The sequence below is a fragment of the Anguilla anguilla genome, chromosome 4 (genome assembly GCF_013347855.1).
Source record: "Anguilla anguilla isolate fAngAng1 chromosome 4, fAngAng1.pri, whole genome shotgun sequence".
Classification (NCBI taxonomy): domain Eukaryota; kingdom Metazoa; phylum Chordata; class Actinopteri; order Anguilliformes; family Anguillidae; genus Anguilla; species Anguilla anguilla.
In genome coordinates this window covers 39,476,119-39,496,765 of record NC_049204.1, presented here as the reverse complement: position 1 = coordinate 39,496,765, position 20,647 = coordinate 39,476,119, and the positions used below count along the sequence as shown (strand labels likewise).

General features: G+C 44.6%; 1 protein-coding gene across 3 annotated transcripts in view; it reads left to right on the top strand.

Moving 5' to 3' along the window:
* LOC118225689 (protein kinase C iota type-like) overlaps positions 1-19,667 on the top strand; it is a 34,808-nt gene extending 15,141 nt beyond the window's left edge. The window contains exons 6-22 of one of the 3 annotated variants that reach the window (XM_035414512.1): positions 3,425-3,546; positions 3,824-3,913; positions 5,868-5,918; positions 6,124-6,209; positions 7,969-8,106; positions 8,450-8,507; positions 8,988-9,037; positions 11,014-11,190; positions 11,874-11,971; positions 12,333-12,419; positions 12,570-12,705; positions 13,015-13,102; positions 13,296-13,421; positions 13,508-13,587; positions 13,965-14,054; positions 15,273-15,388; positions 16,490-19,667. In XM_035414512.1, the coding sequence (XP_035270403.1) occupies positions 3,425-3,546; positions 3,824-3,913; positions 5,868-5,918; positions 6,124-6,209; positions 7,969-8,106; positions 8,450-8,507; positions 8,988-9,037; positions 11,014-11,190; positions 11,874-11,971; positions 12,333-12,419; positions 12,570-12,705; positions 13,015-13,102; positions 13,296-13,421; positions 13,508-13,587; positions 13,965-14,054; positions 15,273-15,388; positions 16,490-16,577 (1,681 nt within the window). In that variant the 3' untranslated portion in view covers positions 16,578-19,667. The other 2 variants (XM_035414514.1, XM_035414513.1) reach the window with 2 other exon arrangements.
* Positions 19,668-20,647: the final 980 nt, after the last annotated feature.

The window sequence follows — 20,647 nt, the reverse complement described above, 5'->3', positions numbered from 1 at the left end:
TGCTGAGTTCCCATCTCCATTTGTGGAGGTGCTTCTCATGATAGTCTGCCACAAGTTACCATGGTTGAGTTGTTTTGTCTCTGTTGAGCCCTTCATCCTGTCCCCCCATTCCTATGACCTTTTTAAAACCCTTGTCAGAGGATATGTTTAACATAGTGAATTGCTCTTTACAAGCTGGCACTTTTCCAAGCTCATGATTGTTAGACATTTGTTAAAGAAAGATAATCTTGACTCTTTGGTAATTAGTAATTGTATACCTATCTCCAACCTTTATTTTCTCTGCAGAATACTTGAACAAGTGGTGTTAAAAGATTTTTTTTAACACTCACTGTAATTATGAAAAATTCAAATCTGGATTCCATGCTCACAATAGCAGAGAGACTGCATTGGTTAGGGTGGTAAATGATTTAAGAATCAATGCAGACTGGAACCCGCTTTTTATCGTGGTGCTGTTGGATCTGAGTTCCACTTTCAATATGACTGACCGAAAAAAAAAAAAAAAATATTGTGTGGGGTTCATCAGGGGTCTGTTCTTGGGCACCTCTTGTTTAATTTGTATATGCTTCCTCTAGGCGATGAAGCATAACATTAATTTTCACCTGATGTCTTGGGTTCTCTGAGTTCTTTATTACATTGTATTGAAGATATAACATTATGAATGTCCCACTACTTTAACTTAACAGATAAAACATACTAGTCGTTTGTGCATAAGCTTTGAGAGGGAAAACTATGGCTATCTATGCTCTTTGCAAAGTGCAAGTTAGAAATTTAGGAGTAAGCCTAGACTCTGACCTTGATTTTGAAGCTCATGTTATAAAGGTGACTGCTTTCTATCAGTTAAAAAACATTGCTAATCTGCAAAGCTTCATTTCAAATGCCAATGCAGCAAAACTTGTATAAGCTTTTATTTCAAGTTGACTAGACTGTTGTAATGTTCTTTTCTCAGGTCTCTCTAAGAAAATGATTGGTTGTCTGCAGCTGCTACAGAATTCAGCAGCACAGGTTTTAACAAAAATAAGAAAGACTGAACTCATTACACCGGAAATTGATTTTAAAATTCTTTTATTAGTTTACAAATCTCTTAATGGCCTAGCACCAAAGTACATATGTGATAACAGCATGTTAGCTCTTTTCAGTGCAGCTTTTGATTAAGGAAATAAAATTGGTTTTATTTTGATATTATGGTGTTTACGTTACTATTACTGTCTTTGTTGTATGGTTTCTGTGGTTGATATTTTTAAATTTTTTTTAATGTTGTATCTGAACTGCTTGTGTGTAGCTCATTGAATTGTGTCCTGTATGAAATGTGCTGTATAAATAAAATTTGATTTGATTTGACTTGATTTAGGATAAGCTATCTAACTAACCTGCAAGCTAAAACTGCATTATGGACAGTTAGCCTATACGTTTATACACTAACAGAGCTTATACATTTATTTATAGCAACAGGTTAAATGTAATGAAGGCAGCACATAGCTTCCTTCTTCATTGTGATCACCTTGTCTTGTGTCTGTTAGTGTTGTTTACGCTACAGCACCACTTCGGAATGATGCTGCCATTTCATGTTCAAATGATAGTAATCCACTGTGCGCAATGCTTTTGAAATAGTCTTTAATATTGCCGACACCGGTCACATTTTTGTCAAGGCCGAATGGAAAATGGTCAAGGTGGCCGCTCTGATTCTGTACATAGGGGGAGGAATCTACTCTAGACACTGGGAAAAGGTCAGTGTTGGAGAGGTTGGGTTGTTGGATGGCCAGCTATTGCCTGAATTCTGTCCAGAACAGCGATCCTCGGGCCCTGGTCCTGCTGGCTGTTGGTTTTGCCTTAAGATCAGCCACCGATTCAGACCCAAGAAACCAGGTGACCTGATTTAGCGGTGTAATAAACTGTTTGGACTGATCAATCTGCTGTTGTGCTAAGAACAAACCCTGTGGCTCACCAAGACCTGGATTGAGGACCACTGGCCCATAGATTGCTAGCATAATGGCAGATCGACCGTGGGAAAATGGGAGACATTGCGGGTGTACTGTTTGTATGGCGCATGTGTGCATGTGCGTTATTTAAACATGACTGGTGAGTGTTGTCATGGGCTTTCCCATGCTGGCCATGCAAGTTTCTCAGTCCAGTAGTATAGGGTCTGATAGAGATATGGGCTAACTGAATAATTGAATTTCATATGCTTGGTATTTCATCTCCTGTTTGCGCTTTGCGATACACAAGCACTGCCAGAGGTGTATCTGGCATCAGTGTGTAGGCTAGATAAAGTTATGTATCCTACATGGCCTAGGCCCCATTGAGCCACTGATTACTCCCAGTCAATGCCATTGAGTACCTGTCCACCTGGCTAATTTGTTGAGAGGGATCAGAGAGATTGTAATAACCTACCGAGACACTTAACTTCCATCCTTCTGTTACGCCGAACACGCTCTTACATTTGTAATGAGCTGGGGAAATCCAAACCTGTGTTTTTAGTGAACAGCTCAATCAAAAGCAGTTACCCGAGTTGCCAGCTGGAATTGATGCCAGTAGACACAGTGTGCACTTGTAATGTTTTTATTATATAGGCCTAAAAAGGCACAGAAGGGAGTTGTACCATCCTACTGTCTTTCTGCTGTCAGGAAAGTGGGATTTTGTCCAAATTTAGGGCATGACAGTAATTTCTAATCATCCCCTTTTAGCAGATTACCCTTCTGAATGGAAACCCAATGGAACAGGCAAGAAAAGACTGACTAATTGGTGTGCATGTGTTTGCAATTTTTTTTCAAACTTTCAGTCGAAAGGCAATACTGGCCCTGTGGTATGGTACAGCTGCGCTGTGCCCTGATTTTCTGAATAGCTTTGGCTCTGGTGTTTCTGCGAAACCTGCGGGAGGGGAGACGTCGCAGCACCTTTGATTTGTTTGCGTATAAGAGTCTCGGTGTGTCTTTATTTGCCTCAGGAATACCCGTGAATGTTTGAGGAAGGCTGAGAGAAATCATCAGGACTGATGCTCAAAGAATGGACCATGAACAGATGGAATGTATTAAAACATATTCTCTCTCTCAAATGACATATTCTAAATAGGAAGCACTGTCCTGCTGGCTGAAATGCAATTTGAGGAAAAAATGCTGTACTTACTTACTCATTTATTTATTATTTATTTACTATATGATTAAACAGGACTCTACAGTGCTCCAATTTTAGGAGCATTTGGTCCTGGAAATGGATGTTTGTTGACTGGAAAAATAATTTAGGAACATATCTACTAATTGGGATGCATTAGTGTGCTCCTAAATTGTTAAACTCTGAAGCACGTGCTCCTTGGAAAGAAAATATTCCTGTTAAATAAGAATGTTTCAGAAGACTAGATGGCTGAAGCATTGGAGCTTGATTGTATCCCGTTCCTCTTCTGTGTAAAGAATCTGGATGATGTGTTTTGCAGGGACATCATGATAAACCACTTTGAGCCTTCCATCTCCTTCGAAGGGCTGCAGGTTAAAGTGCGGGACATGTGCAGCATGGACAATGACCAGCAGTTCACCATGAAGTGGATTGACGAGGAAGGTACAGTTGTGTGTGTGTGTGTGTGTGTGTGCACGTTTTTATAACTGTGCCGGTACATACGTACTTGTGTGTGGGCATGCATGCGTATCTGTGACTGGAAGCGTCCTCTTATCAATCTGTTTTATTGCAGTTATCCTGTAAGTCACTATTGTTAGTGGCCTCGGTTAGAGTTTCAGTTATAGAAATTTAATGTAGTAAATGTAATTGCATCCTGTTGTGTTGGTTTGAATTCCTTCATGTGTCCCCCCCCCCCCCCGGTGTTACTCTGTCCCCGTAGGCGACCCCTGCACCATATCATCCCAGCTGGAGCTGGAGGAGGCGCTCCGTCTCTACGAGCTGAACAAAGACTCGGAGCTCATCATACACGGTGAGCCACCGCGTAGTGTTCCGCGTAGGGTCCTGACGCTTTCCGGTACTGCCCAACGGCTCGGCGCTCAGCGGTACCGGGGAGTAGTCCTCAGTACCGGCAGCACCGTAGCCGTGAGCGAGCTGTGCGCGCGCGCGGTGCCCGAGCATTTAAACTTAAAGCGTCACCGTTATTTACGAAGCACTCTTCATACATGTCCATAACATAAAAAGGGTTTTGCAGAAATAAAATGGTATTGTGTAAACAAAACAGGACTGCACAAATATCACTGGACACCCTGTCCGACTGCATTCTGCTCTTTGTGATCTATGAACCTGCCAGGCGTATTTTTACCTGACGTGCGTGCTCGTCGTCTTGTACTGAGAAAGTAGTAGTGGAATGGTTATGATTGATTTAATATGTAAAAACTAATTCGGTAAGATTGAGAACTGCAGTGCTTTAGGCCCCGGTCATTTGGTCCTAACAGAAATGGGCATCTGCTCAGCCCTCGCTCCATGTGGGAGGTGGTCTGTTGTTATCAGTCCCTGTTTGTTTGGCCAGCCCCCTGCTTTTTAGGGCTCCTGTTTGCTCAGTCGGGCCCACGCAGTTCCCCGAACGCAGAGGCACCTCAGCCAATGTTACCCAGCAAGCCTAAAACAAATCTCCAGGGATCTGCGCCTTCTTCAGATCGCATTTGGCAAATAGGATGAAACTTGGCTGGAAAAAACAAGAACTTGGCTCTGAACGAGTGATGCTATCTTTGGATGCCTCTGTTTTCATTTCAAGTGCTGCAGTTTCCTGTAAACCTCAGCGAGGCATGTGTGTGCGTGCGTGCGTGTGTGCCTGTGCTCGCAAGACTTTTCTGAGTGTCTGTGAGTGTGACCTCTCTGAATTTGGGACTTTTCTCTGTGAGAGTATGAGTGTGACATCTGTTTGTCTCTGTGTAAGCCCAGTTTATGCGTTTGAATTCCGTTGTCGGTAGTGTACTGTAAGCATTTGCTTTTTGCCTGGCAGTGGGGTTGGTTAGGAGGGCAGCCCTCTCTGTGTGCTGTCACAGTCAGTGAAAGGATGAGTCATGGCTGTGCGCTCAGTCAGAGATGAGAGGTCTGAGCGCTCGTACAGAGGGAGTGTGTGAAATGTGCAGGGAGTGGAGGAGGGGCACAGAGGACACGAACAAGGCGAGGGTAATGATGGTGAGACTCTTTTTAAAAGGTTTGACGAAGCTTGAGCCGGTTAGCCTTGAACTTGCGTAGCTCCAGTTCTGCATCTCTTGCTCCCTGCATTCTGCTTCCTGATCCTGCCGACACGCTAGCAGGCTAACGTTCCCGCTCAGCCTCCTGTCCGCCGACTGCGAGGGGGGAGGGGAGGGGCGATTTACTTTCCCTGTGAAACCCCTCAGAGGCTTTCCCCTCACTTTGAGGCCGGCAGCCCCGTTAGCCGTTTGAGCGGAACGGCGTATTTCAGCTGACTGCAGGACGGGGAGGAGCTGATAGCCGAGCTTCTCCAGTGCCGAGGCGCTCTCCTTCACGCTTGTGCGTAATTCTGGTGCCACGCTCCCAGCCCCAGCTGTGTCCCGCTGTTCAGACCTGCCCCAATTTAAAGCTGCTTTGCTGGTGGTAGTGTTTTGGCGCCTCAGTTAGGTGTTTTTTTAACAGATAGTCCTTCAGCCATCTTTGTTAGCCTTAATTTTCCAATCTGTTCGAGGTGGCTTTAATGGTCTATCTTGTTTCTCCCCTTAGTCAGGCAGTACAGTAGACTTAAGGTGGTCTGGTGAATAGCCTATATCTCTCTCCTCTATCAAGTGACAAAAGTAGATCTTAGGTAGTCTGTCTCTCTCTCTCTCTCTGCTGAAGTAGATTTAAAGATCTCGCATGCTTATGCTTATCCACTGCCCCTCGAGTACTGCACTGGTAAGGCCTAACATGCAATGTTTTATTCTGCTGAATAACCCTTCTGTCTGTCTGTCTCTCCTCAGTGTTCCCCTGTGTGCCCGAGAAGCCTGGCATGCCGTGTCAGGGAGAGGACAGTGAGTATACTCTCTCAGAGTTTCTGTCACGCGGGTGATGCGGGTGGTGCAGGTGGTGCAGGGGGTGTGGGTGGTGCAGGTGGTGCAGGTGGTGCAGGGGGTGCGTCCGGGGATGGAGAGCGCGCTCCGCGGTGGCGCTGCAGGCAGGACCCAAGTGGCCCCGGTCCTGGGAGCTAAACCCCACAAATCTCTCTCTCGTCCTCAGAGTCCATATACCGACGGGGAGCGCGGCGCTGGAGGAAGCTGTACTGTGCCAGCGGACACACCTTCCAGGCCAAGAGATTCAACAGGGTGATGCTTCCTTACGCCTGCAGCCAGAGACTCTCAGGAGCCGGAGGGCCGTGCGCAAAACCCACACCGGCCGTTTGGATTTGTGAAAGGCTGTAGCGACGGGAACTAGGGGTCTGCAGCCCTGGCCCTGGAGCATCATGACCTCTGCTGCTTTTAGCGCTCAATTGGTGAAATAGAACATTTGATTGGATGGTTAATACACCTAATCTGGTTTCTTGGGTCTGAATTTGTCATTGATTTAAAGGTGAAAGCAAAAGCTCTTTGATTATGTGACTCTCCAGGGCCAGAATTACATTCACCACTGACCTTGTTTCAGAGCACCTCAGTTGCAGAAATTGAAAAGCAGTAATTATTTTCAACATTCGCTGGACAATCTTTTAAAAAAAAAAAAAGTTTTTTGGCATGGTGCATGCCATTGTAGACTCTTAGGTTTTGAGGGGGTGTGCTGATGTTTTTCATGGCTTATGTGCGGTTTAGTTCTGGTCTCCTCTGCGGAGTACGTGCACAGACACGTGACCTCTCGCTAAGTACTGCTGATATTTTACTGACGGAACGGTCCTGAGTTTTGGCCGAGGGTCGGTCAGAGGCTCGCTCGGCTGAATGGCTAGCCTGGTCAAAAGGGCAAATTACCCAGCCTGCCTTGTGAGAAGGTACATCCATTAACTTATAAACCTTTACAGAAGCTGTGCATCTGTGAAATGAGTAGAGATTCTTATTTGTAGCTGTACAGCAATTAATTGAACCTGTTCTTGTGAGAAGCCATGCTTCATTTAAAACGACAGTGGCTCTGTTTACACACAAATATTTGGTCATTCAGAATGAATTCACCCTGAATGATTATGACTAATAACCTGTATTTATGTTTGTATGACCTTTAATATGAACAAACATTCACATGTTTACATGCATTACATCCATTGTCCTTGCAAAAGAAACAACACTTCCGTTCAGAATGAGATCTCATTAGAATCAGGCTTGTTCAGGTGACTCTGTTCCAACAGAGCTTTATTCCCAATTAGTGTTTTTTTCTGACAGATATGATAACTGATTATAAGGCTGCATACAGAGGTGGAAAATCCATGTTCAGAAAGTAAAAGTCCTCCCCAGTATTTTGTTCCAGTTACCTGGATTTGATAATTGGCGCAATTCTTCAGCCAGGAGGTAGAACCAGTCAGTGAAGTCAGCAAGCTGAGTTCATGGGTGGAAGATCTGATCCCTGGATTGTTCTCCTCTGGTTGCGTGGGAAAGCAGTCTCTGACTGTTTATAGAAGCAGTGTCTGAGTGTAAGCAATCAGCAATGCTAGTGCGGAACTGTGATTAAGCAAAATGATTGCCAGTGATTTAAAAAATAATCATAATTTTTATAGAAGCTGTGTGTGGTAGATGCTTATTTATGATGGTAGAGCTGTGATTAATAGATGTTCATCTAGAATGGTAGAGCTGTGTATAATAGATGCTTATTTATGACTGTAGAACTGTGTATAGTAGATGCTTATTTATGATGGTAGAATTGTATAGTAGTTTCTTATTTATGATGGTAGAGCTGTGTATAGTAGATGCTTATTTATGATGGTAGAACTGTGTATAGTAGATGCTTATTTATGATGATAGAACTGTGTATAGTAGATGCTTATTTGTGAAGGTAGAACTGTGTATGGTCGATGCTTATTTTTGACAGTAGAGCTGTGTTGGGCTTATTTAGGGACACTTGTGTCAGTCTGACTGATGGTGGCGCTGTCTCTGCTGGTATCTTTCTCAGCGGGCACACTGTGCCATCTGCACAGACCGGATATGGGGCCTTGGGCGGCAGGGCTACAAGTGCATCAACTGCAAACTGCTGGTGCACAAGAAATGCCACAAGCTGGTATCAATGGAGTGCGGCCGGCACGTAATCCAGGTGAGAACACCGAACTCACACTTTACACACAAGCTGGCATCTGTGGAGTCCACACACAGGACAGTTTGAGCTGTATTTTGCATAAACAGCTTTTAAAAGTGAAAGTCTCTATATCTCTCATGTCCCCTCTCTCTCTGTCATGTCTTCTCTCTCGCTCTCTCATGTCCCTCTCTCGTTTCTCTCTCACTTTCTCTCTCTCTCATATGTCCCTCTCTCTCTCTCTCTTTTTCTCTCTCTCTCTCTCTCATGTCCCTCTCTCTCTCTCTCTCTCTCTCTCTCTCTCTCTCTTTTTCTCTCTCTCTCATGTCCCTCTCTGTCTCTCTCTCTCTCTCTCACTCTGTAGGAGCCAGTGATGGGTCCGTTGGCTCCAGCAGGCACTCCATCAGATCACCTTGACCCAGGTACACAGTGCAGTGTGTGTGCAGGAGACCCTGGAGAGGGATTTCTGTCTCAATCAGCAGGGATGTGTGGTCCTGCCCGTGTTTTTTCATTAAGGCTCCTGGAAAACTACCAATCACAAATAAACGCGTTAAACATGAGAATTGAACACAATGTTGGACATCTGATAGTCTCAGTTCCCCTGAATTGACAGAAAGTGTAGTGGCAGTGGAACAGGCTTACAAATCTGATTGGTTTAAGAAAGTTTTGGGTCCCCTCCCCTAAATGGCAACCACGCCTCCCCTAAATGGCAATCACAAGTTGCGTTTAAAGACGGTAGTGGCAACATGGCAGCAGCATAAATGCAGCATTAGTTCCCACAGCCGAGTTAGCCAGGGGGTCCAAATGGTTGGAGCTGCTAGTTAGTCCTCATGCTCTGCATATTTGTGTGGCTCTCTGTGTGTGATGGGGAGGTTAAAAGTGTTTCCCTTCTCATTCTGCAGTGGACAAATCATCGAGTGAGAGTCTGAACCACGTCGGAGAGGAGAAAGAGGTGAGGGGAGCTCTTTGACTTTCATTTCTTCTGTTGCAGCTCTTGTTCAGTCACCTGAGCTTGTTCTCGAGAAGTGTCACCTGAGTAAGAGTGCTGATCTGAGATCAGTTTTTCCTTTTAGCTCATAATGGATAAGGTTTGGGACCTGATCCTTATTCAGCATCCTTAAACTGACAAGCTCGTTGAGTAGGGCTCTTGGTCTTTCTCTCATAAAGACAAAGTAAGTGGTTGGGCACAAGTGTTTGTCTCAGCCTCTCTAAGGCCCCGTTCATATTTGCATTTTGAGGCTCGACAGCCAATGTTATTATTTGGAGTCGCTGCGTCCGTACACACGTATATTTAGAAGACCGGTTGCTTATATGAACGAGCGACAGGACTTGCTCCTATATTTACAGCGCTTACAGTCAGTAAGTTTGCAATGGCAATGTTGGCTCTGAATGTAAATCTCGCATTTCAGATATCACGTGGGTGTAAACGTCATCTCCAATGTCGAGAAACATTGACGTGTTCATTCAGTTTTTGTTAGCATCCGCCAAGAGAAGCCGGAGAAGGCGTGTGTTTGCACGTCTGATCTGGCAGTGAATGCAGCGACGTGAAATAACTTTTTCTAAGACTACTCAACAGTGCGCTTTATGTTGGAAGTTCTTCTGGTTTCAGAGAGTGAAAGGAAGTGTTCAGGGAGCATTAGAGTTAATCACTGCGCGTCTGCTACCGGTTGCAACTCCTGTTCCCGTCCGTACTTGCACAACCACGCTCATTTGCTGTCGTAGAAATGCTTTCATGCTTTCAAGTTTTCTCAAGTGACTTTTCCCCCTGTGTTTTCATTTAATTAACCTGTTCTTGTTAGGTGATATTAATGATATTCAGTGAATAAAAACGCTGAATTCTCCACTGGATCTTGTTTTTGACATCTAGTTCAGCGGGTCCTCACCTTTGAGTCTACGACCCACTTAATGAGTGGATCCATTTTCTACAACCCCCACCTTTTTTAATTGAATAAACTCAGTGTAGAATTTTATTCTGGACATTTTAACGTATGTCAGAAGAACTGTACACTCTAGCTCGTGATGCTCTTAGCAGGTGCGGTGTGTAATTTGACTGCCACAAACATCAACATGAAAAGGTTTTATATAAATTAACTTTTTTTTTTTTACCATACGTCGTCTCACAACTCACCTCAGCACCTTCCACGGCCAGACATTGGAAACCGCTTGTCTGCCCGATCCTTTCTCTCTCTCTCTTACTCTGTCTCTCACGCGAAAGTGGGGGCTGGTGGAGGGAAGAGAAACAGCTTTCTGTAGCCGCCATATTGATTTCTTGGGGAAGAGTTGATGGGGTGACCCTTCCTGTGACCCGCTAACCGCGGCTGGCCAATTTAAGGCTCTCTTGTAAAAGGCAGAGTGAGGGGAGGAGTCAGGGTTTGTGGTTCTTTAGGAGCAGACTTGGGTCAAATAAATAATTTAACCCTTTGTACACCAGCAAATTTCCTGCCTTACTGACAGTTTTAAAAGACGCATCTGTTTTCACTTGCATTCAGAACCATATTCATGGTTCATCTGATTGTATGCAGTTAGTAACGTTTCCTTGAAAGTTCTCTGGGATCAGCAGAAATATCTTATTGTGTTTGATCCAGGTCTGGTTAGGGGAGTGAGGAAATTAAAGACTTTCTGCAATCACTTTTTTTTTTTTTTTGCTTTTAAAATGTTAATTTCTTTGGGTTTGGGTTTCTTCGGTTTTGATTATCCATAAGTTCTCTTTTGACAGACAGCCAGCAGAGTAACACTGGCATTTAATTAGCTAGTTTGCAGGTCATGGAGGACTGTCATTGATGACTCTTAAAACCAAACAAGTCAGGAGGACTAGAGCGATACAAACAGCACAGTGAGGGTTGTGTTGCTGTTAGCGCTTGCGACGGTGCCTCCTGTGGCTGTTATGTATGAATGTGTGAGCATGGTGTCTGGTCCCCCTGCACTCAGGCCATGAACAGCAGGGACAGCGGGAAGGCCGTGTCCAGCCTGGGCCTGGCAGACTTCGACCTGCTGCGGGTTATTGGGCGAGGCAGCTACGCCAAAGTCCTGCTGGTGCGGCTGAAGAGGACCGAGCGCATCTACGCCATGAAGGTGGTGAAGAAGGAGCTGGTCAACGATGACGAGGTGAAGTCACCCCCAAAAAACGCCACAATACCCATCAATCTCCAATCGCTATTCAGTTATTACTGTCTACACTCGGACACACTCCACACAGCTCAGTGACCTCACACACACTCCACACAGCTCACACGACCTCACTCAAACACTCCATACAGCTCACTGACCTCAGCCTGATGGTCCACACAGCTCACTGACCTCACTCTGACACACTTCACACACTCACTGACCTCACTCTCACTCCAAGCAGCTCTTGGAAAATCCTGTCATCCAGCATATGACCCTCCCCTCTTTCCAGCGCATTTCGCCCTTTCATATCTGAAGTGTAAATCCCTCTGCCTGTGGAGAGCGGTGTGAATGGTTGAGGCTGAACCCTAATGATCCATAGCATCCTCTGTCTCCATGGTCTCGCCTGGGAAACTATTCTAACACATTTTCAGGGAAGGCTTGTAATGATGATCAATTGATTTGCTTATGTGCTGCTCCATCATCTTTCTGTCTCTCCCTCCATCCTGAACTCCAATTCTCTTATTCCCTTCTCTGTCTCTCTTTCTTGCACTCCTAAATCTGATACTATTTTGCATCTTCTCTCTTGCCAACTGTCATTTCTTTCTCTCTCCTCCCTCTCAGTGTTTCCTCCTTCCCTGTTTTCTTTTCCTTTTTGACGGCTTCTCTCTGATGGTGTGCAGGACATAGACTGGGTCCAGACGGAGAAGCACGTGTTTGAGCAGGCGTCCAACCATCCCTTCCTGGTGGGACTGCACTCCTGCTTCCAGACAGAAAGCAGGTGAGGGCAGAGCCAGGCGGTGACCACCACCCACAGTGGGCGGGGTTTTGTTCCATCAAAGTTGATAGTCTCTCACAGGGCTTGATCCAAAAAACTTGCGCCACGCACAGATACTCGCACCATCTGCACACATACGCAGCAAACATATAAACACGCACACACACACACACACACACACACACACACTCATACACACATACACACACACTCTCTCTCTTTCTCTCTTTCACACACTCACACACTCGCACCATGCATACACTCTGATGCCTCTCCAAACTGACACCCTAGTTCCGGTCCTTGTTAATGCAAGTGACTGGGCACGTTAAGTAAAGTTTGAATATGCTTTCCTCTGCTCTGTCAGGCTCTTCTTTGTCATTGAGTATGTGAACGGTGGAGACCTGATGTTCCACATGCAGAGGCAGCGGAAACTTCCGGAGGAGCACGCCAGGTAAGTCACGTGCTGTGAGTAACCGAGTTACTGTAACTGGTTAATCAGGGTTTTGTAAATCGGAGATATCGTTAAATTAGAGATGTGATTAACTCCTCCCCTTTCCGGGTGTTCTGTCTTTAGTTGATTATGTCCCCACCTCTTTCTCAGGTTCTATTCAGCAGAAATCAGCCTTGCCCTGAACTATCTTCACGAGCGAGGAATCATCTACAGAGACCTGAAGTTGGACAATGTCTTACTAGAGTCTGAGGGGCACATCAAGCTTACCGACTATGGCATGTGCAAGGTCTGCTTGTGCTCAGCTGCTGTTAGACTTCAACTTTGCACTGAATGCAATTCACTGAAAAAGTACACTCACTTTCAATGTTAATATATCCACCTTGATGCACATCACCATCTTCTTGACATAATTAGATTTTCACTGAGAAGTAGAATGAACACATGGATACACTCAACATTTGTAAGATCCCCGCTCTTGCAGTGGCGTCGACTGCCGATCTCTTCCCAAATGTGACGTTACACCTGAGCGGCTCTCTGAAGAGGCTCATGGGTAGTGTAGTCTCTGACCAGCGGGGGTCTTTTCTTTGCTTTACAGGAGGGGCTGCGGCCCGGGGACACGACCAGCACTTTCTGCGGGACGCCCAATTACATTGCCCCCGAGATCCTGAGAGGGGAGGATTACGGTAACCGAAACGCACGTGGACACACACACACACACACACACACACACACACACACACACACACCCACACCCACCTTCTGGCTCTGTCTGTCTGCTAGTCTGGCCTGCCTAATGTAATTCATATTGACCTGGGTTCTGAGAGGTAATGTAGTGAAGCAGTGAAGTCTGTGCCAAAGCGTGTGTGTTTTGCGCAGGCTTCAGCGTAGACTGGTGGGCGCTGGGCGTGCTCATGTTCGAGATGATGGCGGGCCGGTCGCCGTTCGACATCGTGGGCAGTTCCGACAACCCTGACCAGAACACGGAGGACTATCTCTTCCAAGGTACATGCAGCAGAGAGCAAGGTGTGGGTTCCAGTCACAGTTCTAGCATTCCCAAGCTTCTGACTCCCGTTTTCTGTTTTCCTTAGTCATTTTGGAAAAGCAAATCAGAATCCCGAGGTCCCTGTCGGTGAAAGCTGCCAGCGTCCTTAAGGGCTTCCTCAACAAGGTGATGGATACTCATTGTGCCTGTAACATTGATGACGATGATGTTGATGGTTGTGGTGGTGGTGGTGGTGGTGATGATGGTGATTGTGGTGGCGATGATGATGGTGGTGGTGATGATGGTGATGAAGATGGTTATTGTGATGGTGATGAAGATGATGGTGGTGGTGGGGGTGGTGATGATGATGGTTATTGTGGTGGTGGTGAAGATGATGGTGGTGGTGGGGGTGGTGATGATGATGGTTATTGTGATGGTGATGAAGATGATGGTGGTGGTGGGGGTGATGATGGTGATGGTTATTGTGGTGGTGGTGAAGATGATGGTGGTGGTGGTGTTGTTGATGATGATTTTAGGTGACCTCCCGTCTCCTCTCTCCTCAGGATCCAAAGGAGCGGCTGGGTTGTCATCCGCAGACGGGCTTCGCTGACATCATGGGTCACCACTTCTTCCGAAGTGTGGACTGGGACCTGGTGAGCCAGCCGTCATTTATTTTCTCCTTTCTCTTTCTATCTCTTCCCTGCTCTGTCTCTCACACGCACGTTCAGTTGCCTACTGTAATCACTAAGAAGCGATGTCTCAACTTTCACTTCAGGCTGGCTTCGGATTTGAGCACAGCGTAGAACTGAATAATTTGTTTTTCCTGTATCCCTAGTGTTCATCCAGCACTGCACATCATTGAGATCAACCCTTTGAGGTGTATGATGCAACGAGCTACAACTACAACCTGTTGCAAAACTCACAGTTTGCAACATTCTTAACTGACACGTTCGCATCAAAGCCATGAGATTTTTTTGTTTACAATCACTTCCTTGTTGGTTGCAGTACTAATCTGCAAAATATCTATAGGTCAATATAACGAAGAGCAGCGGTAACAGCAGTTTTGCTAAAAAAGAAAAAAACCAGGCACATGAACATAAGAGCCAAAGCACTTGAGCGCCCAGTACACTGAGCGTCCACGCGGTTGTGCTAGAACCTCAGTTTAATAGGACCTAGGACCTCTTTTAATATCACACGTCTTTTCCCTAAGCTTCGCTGATTGGCTTGATACACTAGCACTGATACACTGTACATTGCCTTCTAGAACTCGCCACCTGCGATTAGAAAAAATGAATGGCAAGCACTGATATTAGTCCTTCTGAGACAGGGTAGTTCTTACTGTCCTTTACAACATTCTAAAACGGTTTCTTCACGCCACAAATAAAATATTTGGTCTGAACTGGCCTGAAGATCTTAAATATGTCATTTGAATGTTCTTAGTTGAGTTTTAGAACATGTTGAAAAAACTACTCTCCGAAGGGTTTTAATAATAATTCTGGGAAAAAAGGACTACCTTGTAGTGAACATTGGCCACATGGCCTGGGGTCTCCACTATCACCCTGCACCTTGTCTGGAGGGGCCCAGATAGACCGGAATCCAGAGATCAGCTAATACACTTCTGGGTTATCTGTTGGCGTAAACCTACCTGGTCTTCCATATCCAGACGTAGTCACAGCAGAGAGCCTGCAGGGGGAGCGATGCTGGTCTGTTCCTGTCTGTGATCATCTGTCAGTGCTGCACCAAAGTTAGAAGAGTCACAAATTAATTAAATATGCAGAAAGGCTAGGCAATGTGTAGAGAAAGCTGGACACTTTTATCATCCAAGTGCTTTCGGTTGAACCCCCCCTCCCCCTTGTGGTTTTTATTTACAGATGGAGCAGAAGCAGGTGGTCCCCCCCTTTAAGCCCAACATTTCTGGGGAGTTCGGCCTGGACAACTTCGATGCACAGTTCACCAACGAGCCGATCCAACTCACGCCCGATGATGAGTGAGTTCATTTAAATACATAAAAATGCCTTACATTCAATGCGCATGTGTAATAGCGTCTTTCTGTTTTTAATTTTATTTAAATCATTTTTATAATGAACATAATGCCAAATAATGTTACTTTGGTGACTGGAAGGTAGAGTAGGATTTTGCTGAACAATTAAAATTATGTATAGTATGTGCGCAAATGCCAATCATAGGTCAACCTATTGCGAACTTCGGCTGATTTTTTAAAATTGGAAGTGCTACTGAATGGGAGCTGTTTGGAAGTTGGAAGAGGTGTCTCTTATTGGTGAGCTGAGCCAAACGATCTGACTCACTGATAGGAACCAGAATGCCATCACTAGACTAGAAAGAGCACATTGCGCACTGTAGATTGTGACAGATGATACCATCACTGCCAGCATCTAAAGCTGCATAAAATGAAGCATACAATAGACTCTCTTTTTCAGTATGAAATCTACTGATGTTAGGCCTGCAGTGCCCATTCCATCTGTCTCTCCCGAGCACAAGATAACACCAGTCAGATGATGAGCTTTAAGTTATTCCTGCTTTAACAGTTATTTTCATGTGCTGTGACTAAATAGCAAATGTGATGGAATGAAAGAAGGAAGAGTTTAATTCCTTTTGTGTGGAGCCATAGCAGATTTTAGAATGTTGTGCTGGTGCCTGTAACTGAAAAAGTTACAGGCACCAGTGCCACCTATGTAAAAAGTTTGTCTGGACCCCTTATTTCAGTGTGTGGGCTTGTTCCCTCCACACACACTCACACACGCACGCACACACCGCCCTGGGCATGTCGAAGTGTCCCTGAGCAAGACACCTAACCCCTAATTGCTCTGGTGAATGCGAGGCATCAATTGTAAAGCGCTTTGGATAAAAGCGCAATATAAATGCAGTCCATTTCCATTTTCCACACACACTTACACACAGAACTACATTGACATACACAGACACTCGCACTCACAGACACGTACACAAACACACATAGATACTCGCATACATGTACAGGCATACGCAGACACGCATTTAGACGTGCAGAGACACAAACACACATACTGCTTCCTACTTGTCCTTATCACCTTGTCACCCTGCCCCTCAGGGATGCTGTTCAGAAGATTGACCAGTCAGAATTCGAGGGCTTTGAGTACATCAACCCGCTCCTTATGTCTGCGGAGGAATGCGTGTGAAGACCCCCTGCTCCGAATCCAGCCGTTTGCTCAAACTCTGCATGGGTCATGACGCTGTCGCTGTTAGGAGATTCCGTCTGTGGTCTCCTTCGAAAGAAAACCTGTATGTAAAACCTGCTGGCCAATCAGCTGCTTAAAAATAGTTGCCAAAATTGATATCATTACCTGCCACTCAGCAATTGATGACCACGTGTCCTTAATGTGTCCTTTTTTACTGTATATTGTGTTTTTGTATGTTCTAAACTGCTACTTTCTGGCTGGTGACCAATGAGTGTTTAAGGTCATTTGGAGGTTACTGGATACAGAGAAGAGCCATAAAAATATGGAATATGCGTTGTCTTATGTGTCTTATGTCTTTTGTCTGAAGTTGTTGCCTGTTACACTGAATATGTTCTTTTTTATAAACAGAATTCTGACCCTATTCAGTAAATAGAAGATGGCACTGGTAAAGACCAATTTATTGTTAACTGGCGCAGTAAGTGGAATTCCTGTTTGCTGTCTCCAAATAAATGCCCGTCCTGTCTGAATTCCTTTTCCTCCTTGTAAGCACACAGGCTTTTTATTTTAAAAAGAGCATACGGAGGACACCTTTCTTGTTTTATCTAAGGAGCACAGAGCACAAGCCTAGCTCAGAGCCTGGTTTCTCAATCGAGTCTGAATGGCTTCTTTGGGTTTTTATGGCTGTGCAGCGGAGTACTGTTGGGCGGGGGCGTGGTCTTGGAGCACGCCATTGTCAGTACTCACACTTTACTATTGTTAACACTACCCTGGGGGGTAGGGGAAGGGGTTAGGGTCTGGGCTGTGTCTAAGGGGGTACGGAGCAGGTGCATCAGAGCATCTTTTTTAAAATTAAAAATCCTTAAGACACTGGGCAGTAGCAACAATGGTTGCTTTTAGTAGGAGTGTACAGTCATAGCTAATAGTTTCATAAATACATAATTTTCCACGGTATCTTTTTTTTTCACTGCCAGGAAGTGTGGTGGGGGTCATTTATCAAAGCTGCTGTTAATTTTCCACATGCATTATCAGAGTTGCTTTCAACTTTTAATTTAAAAAAATATATATAATTATGTTTAATTATGACTAATAAATCTGTCAGAATCACTAAAGCCTTGGTCGGGCAATAACCAGTTCCTCTTATTATTATTATTTTTTTTTTTCCACTGTAGAGATGCAGTGAAGCAAGATAGGCTAAGGTTTGTTTTTCAGCCCACTTGTGTTTCATGTGCCAACCTACAGTATTTAAATACAAGCTGTTGGTGAGGATTCCAAGTTTTGTAATTAAATACTGCATTCATAAAGAACCAAAGGAAAGAAATACAAGCAGTTGTTATTCACTTGATTTTTTTTATACTGAAAGCAAAAAATTCTTACTCTGCTTGGATTTAATTGGTCATTGAAGACCTTGTTTCTGATGTCATCAAAAGTGATTTGCATATTTTTTTCCACAAATCAGTAGCAATGGAAAACTGACTCATTACATAAATATGGTAATATGTCAGCTTGGCTCATTACCAATACTAACTGTACCACAGAGAATGTCGGGCATTTTGGCTTCTAGCATACATGGTTGTGGGAGCATGTCAAATTTGGGAGTAGTGTGAAGGTAAAAAAGCTGTGTAGGGAGTGGCACATTGCTGCTCGGATGTGGTAACATTTTATCACAAGTTAGATGGCTAACACTGTGCTGCGTCAGTACAGGATTAATACGGAAATAACGTAAAGATTCAAAAAGATGGTTTAGTATGACTTCACTATCAACTCAAATTAGCTTGCTAGCAAGCCAGCTATCTAACCTGGTTTTTGAATTTGGTAAATGGCTTGTTGAAAAGCTGACAGTTTCAGTGACTTGCTAACATAGCTAGCTACTCAGACAACAAACAACAGGTAAAGATTCCGTAGTTGAGCTCAGACGTGTATGGGTTGAATTGCTATTCTCTTGCGGTTGGTTTTGCTGTCAGTGATGTCAGAGTCTGTGTTGTCTTCCATATAGTTATACATATTCTACTAGCTAACCAACTACACTGTATTGTGAGACTCTTTAGTGTGCTGTCTCAAAAAATGAACACACTCCTTCAGTCCTGTAATTCTCCTATTGAGAAGTACTCAATTATTTTTCTGTTTATATGATTTATAAGTGTAAATACACATCTTTTTCTTATGCTTTAATGAATACTGAATGGAAATTAAATAAATTTAATTTGTACAGCATCTTTAGACTGGCAGGTAGACACAAGTCCAGGCACAGGTGTCATTCTGCTGCTGTCAGTACACTTGGTGTGCCGTCATGTACCACGGTAGTACCAAACCTCCTGTCAGAGAAGGGAACTAATACTCCTGTCCCCACCCCACCACCCCAACATGCCAGTGTCTTCTTGCTTAACTAGCATCCCCTGTCACGTTGAACTTTGACCCCTCAAGTGGTCCAAGCCAGGAGAGGGGTAATTTAGGCTAAGATGAGGTCAGCCAGCCATGGACAGGTACAGAACTACTGTTTTTAAGAGCTCACACCCAGCATGTGAATGGTCTTGTCTTCACCCACTGCAACGCTACACCAGCTGTCTGAGGTGACAGGGTGGGGTGGGGGTGGTGGGGGTAAGGGGGGAGCGCAATTGGCTTTACACTCTAATAAAAGCGGGGGTGGGGAGTGGCAAGGCTAGGGCTCTGTCAAACCTTGACAATTTATTGCCTCCCAGTAAATCTGCCTGCACTATTTCATACCAGGCTGCTTTTCATTCTTTAAATTATTAATCAAGGAGTCTGAGCTGAAGGGGGGACTGAAAGCTCAAGCCATTTTTTCCTGGATGTGGAAATTATCATGTTTGGCAAATACTGTTACAATTAAGCACAATTAATTGTGGGAGACCTTTGTGTAAGGAATGTTGTAATGTTGTTTTTTTGTTTTTTCTCATTGTTTTCATATATGGGGGAAAATCTTGAGCCCCATTAAGAGTTGAAACTATTTTTTACTTGTTCATTCATAGGCTGTTAAAAATTTCACCATGTTGTGTTTTTTTATTGTATTGTTGGGTGAAAAGCATTGATGATTGTGTATTTTCAAAAATAAAATATGACAGTATAAACTGGAAATTGCTGTGCGACCAATCTGTTATGGTAACGGCAGTAGGGAACTTAATGGTGTTCTTGGGGCTGTGACGAAAATGTGTTCTAAAATGTGCTCTAAAAATGCTGCTGTACGAAACTTAGATTTATCTGTGTTTTCATGTTTCTCCTGCTCTGGGAGGGGGTGGGGGGGTGGAGGGGATTCCCATCCAACTCATCAGTTGAAAGATGCATTCATTCTGTGCTATGAATTTTAAACATGCTGTATCTATGCAGACGTCTGAACGCAAGCGCAGGCCTTTGTGGTAGGTCAGAGAATTTTCTCGCTCTAGTGGTGAAAAAAAGGTACTGTGTGCTCTGGGGGAGCCATTTGCTTGGTTAATCAGACTCCCCCCCCCCCATGAACCTCCCTGTGCTGACAGTATGCTGTGGCCATGGTCTTAAGAGGGGGGTCAATCCCACTCAGGTTGGCCAGTCTTCTGTAGTAGCAGATGCTGAAATCCATAGCAATTTATACATTTTTTTTACATACGTTATATTCATCCAGCGGGATATGTACTGACGCAATTCAGGTGAAGACCTTGCTGAAGGGAACAGCCGTGCCGCACTTGGGAATTGGCCCAGGAGCCTGAGAGTTTACGTGCCCAGTTCCCTAACCAATGCACTGCGCTGCCGTCGCTTACCTTGCATCTGCTGCGTTAGATACAGCTAGTGCTGCATGGAGATTCAGACCTACGCATTGCCTCTGCTGGAAGCTTTGACCTTGCGGGGACGGTGTACGATCTGTCAGCGCACATGTGCCTGCGTACTTTTGTGTGTGGGTGTGTGTGTGTGGAGCATCTTGCTTCCAGCAGAATCCGAGGAGCCGTGAACAAAACCACCTTTCAGAAAGGCAAAAGAAACCAGGATCACCTTGAATTTTTATTGTAGCAAGAAACCTAAATGGAAAGAAAGAGTACAAAAATCAAGCGGTCATCAAAGAGCCTGCAATTCTGCGTCAAAGCAAA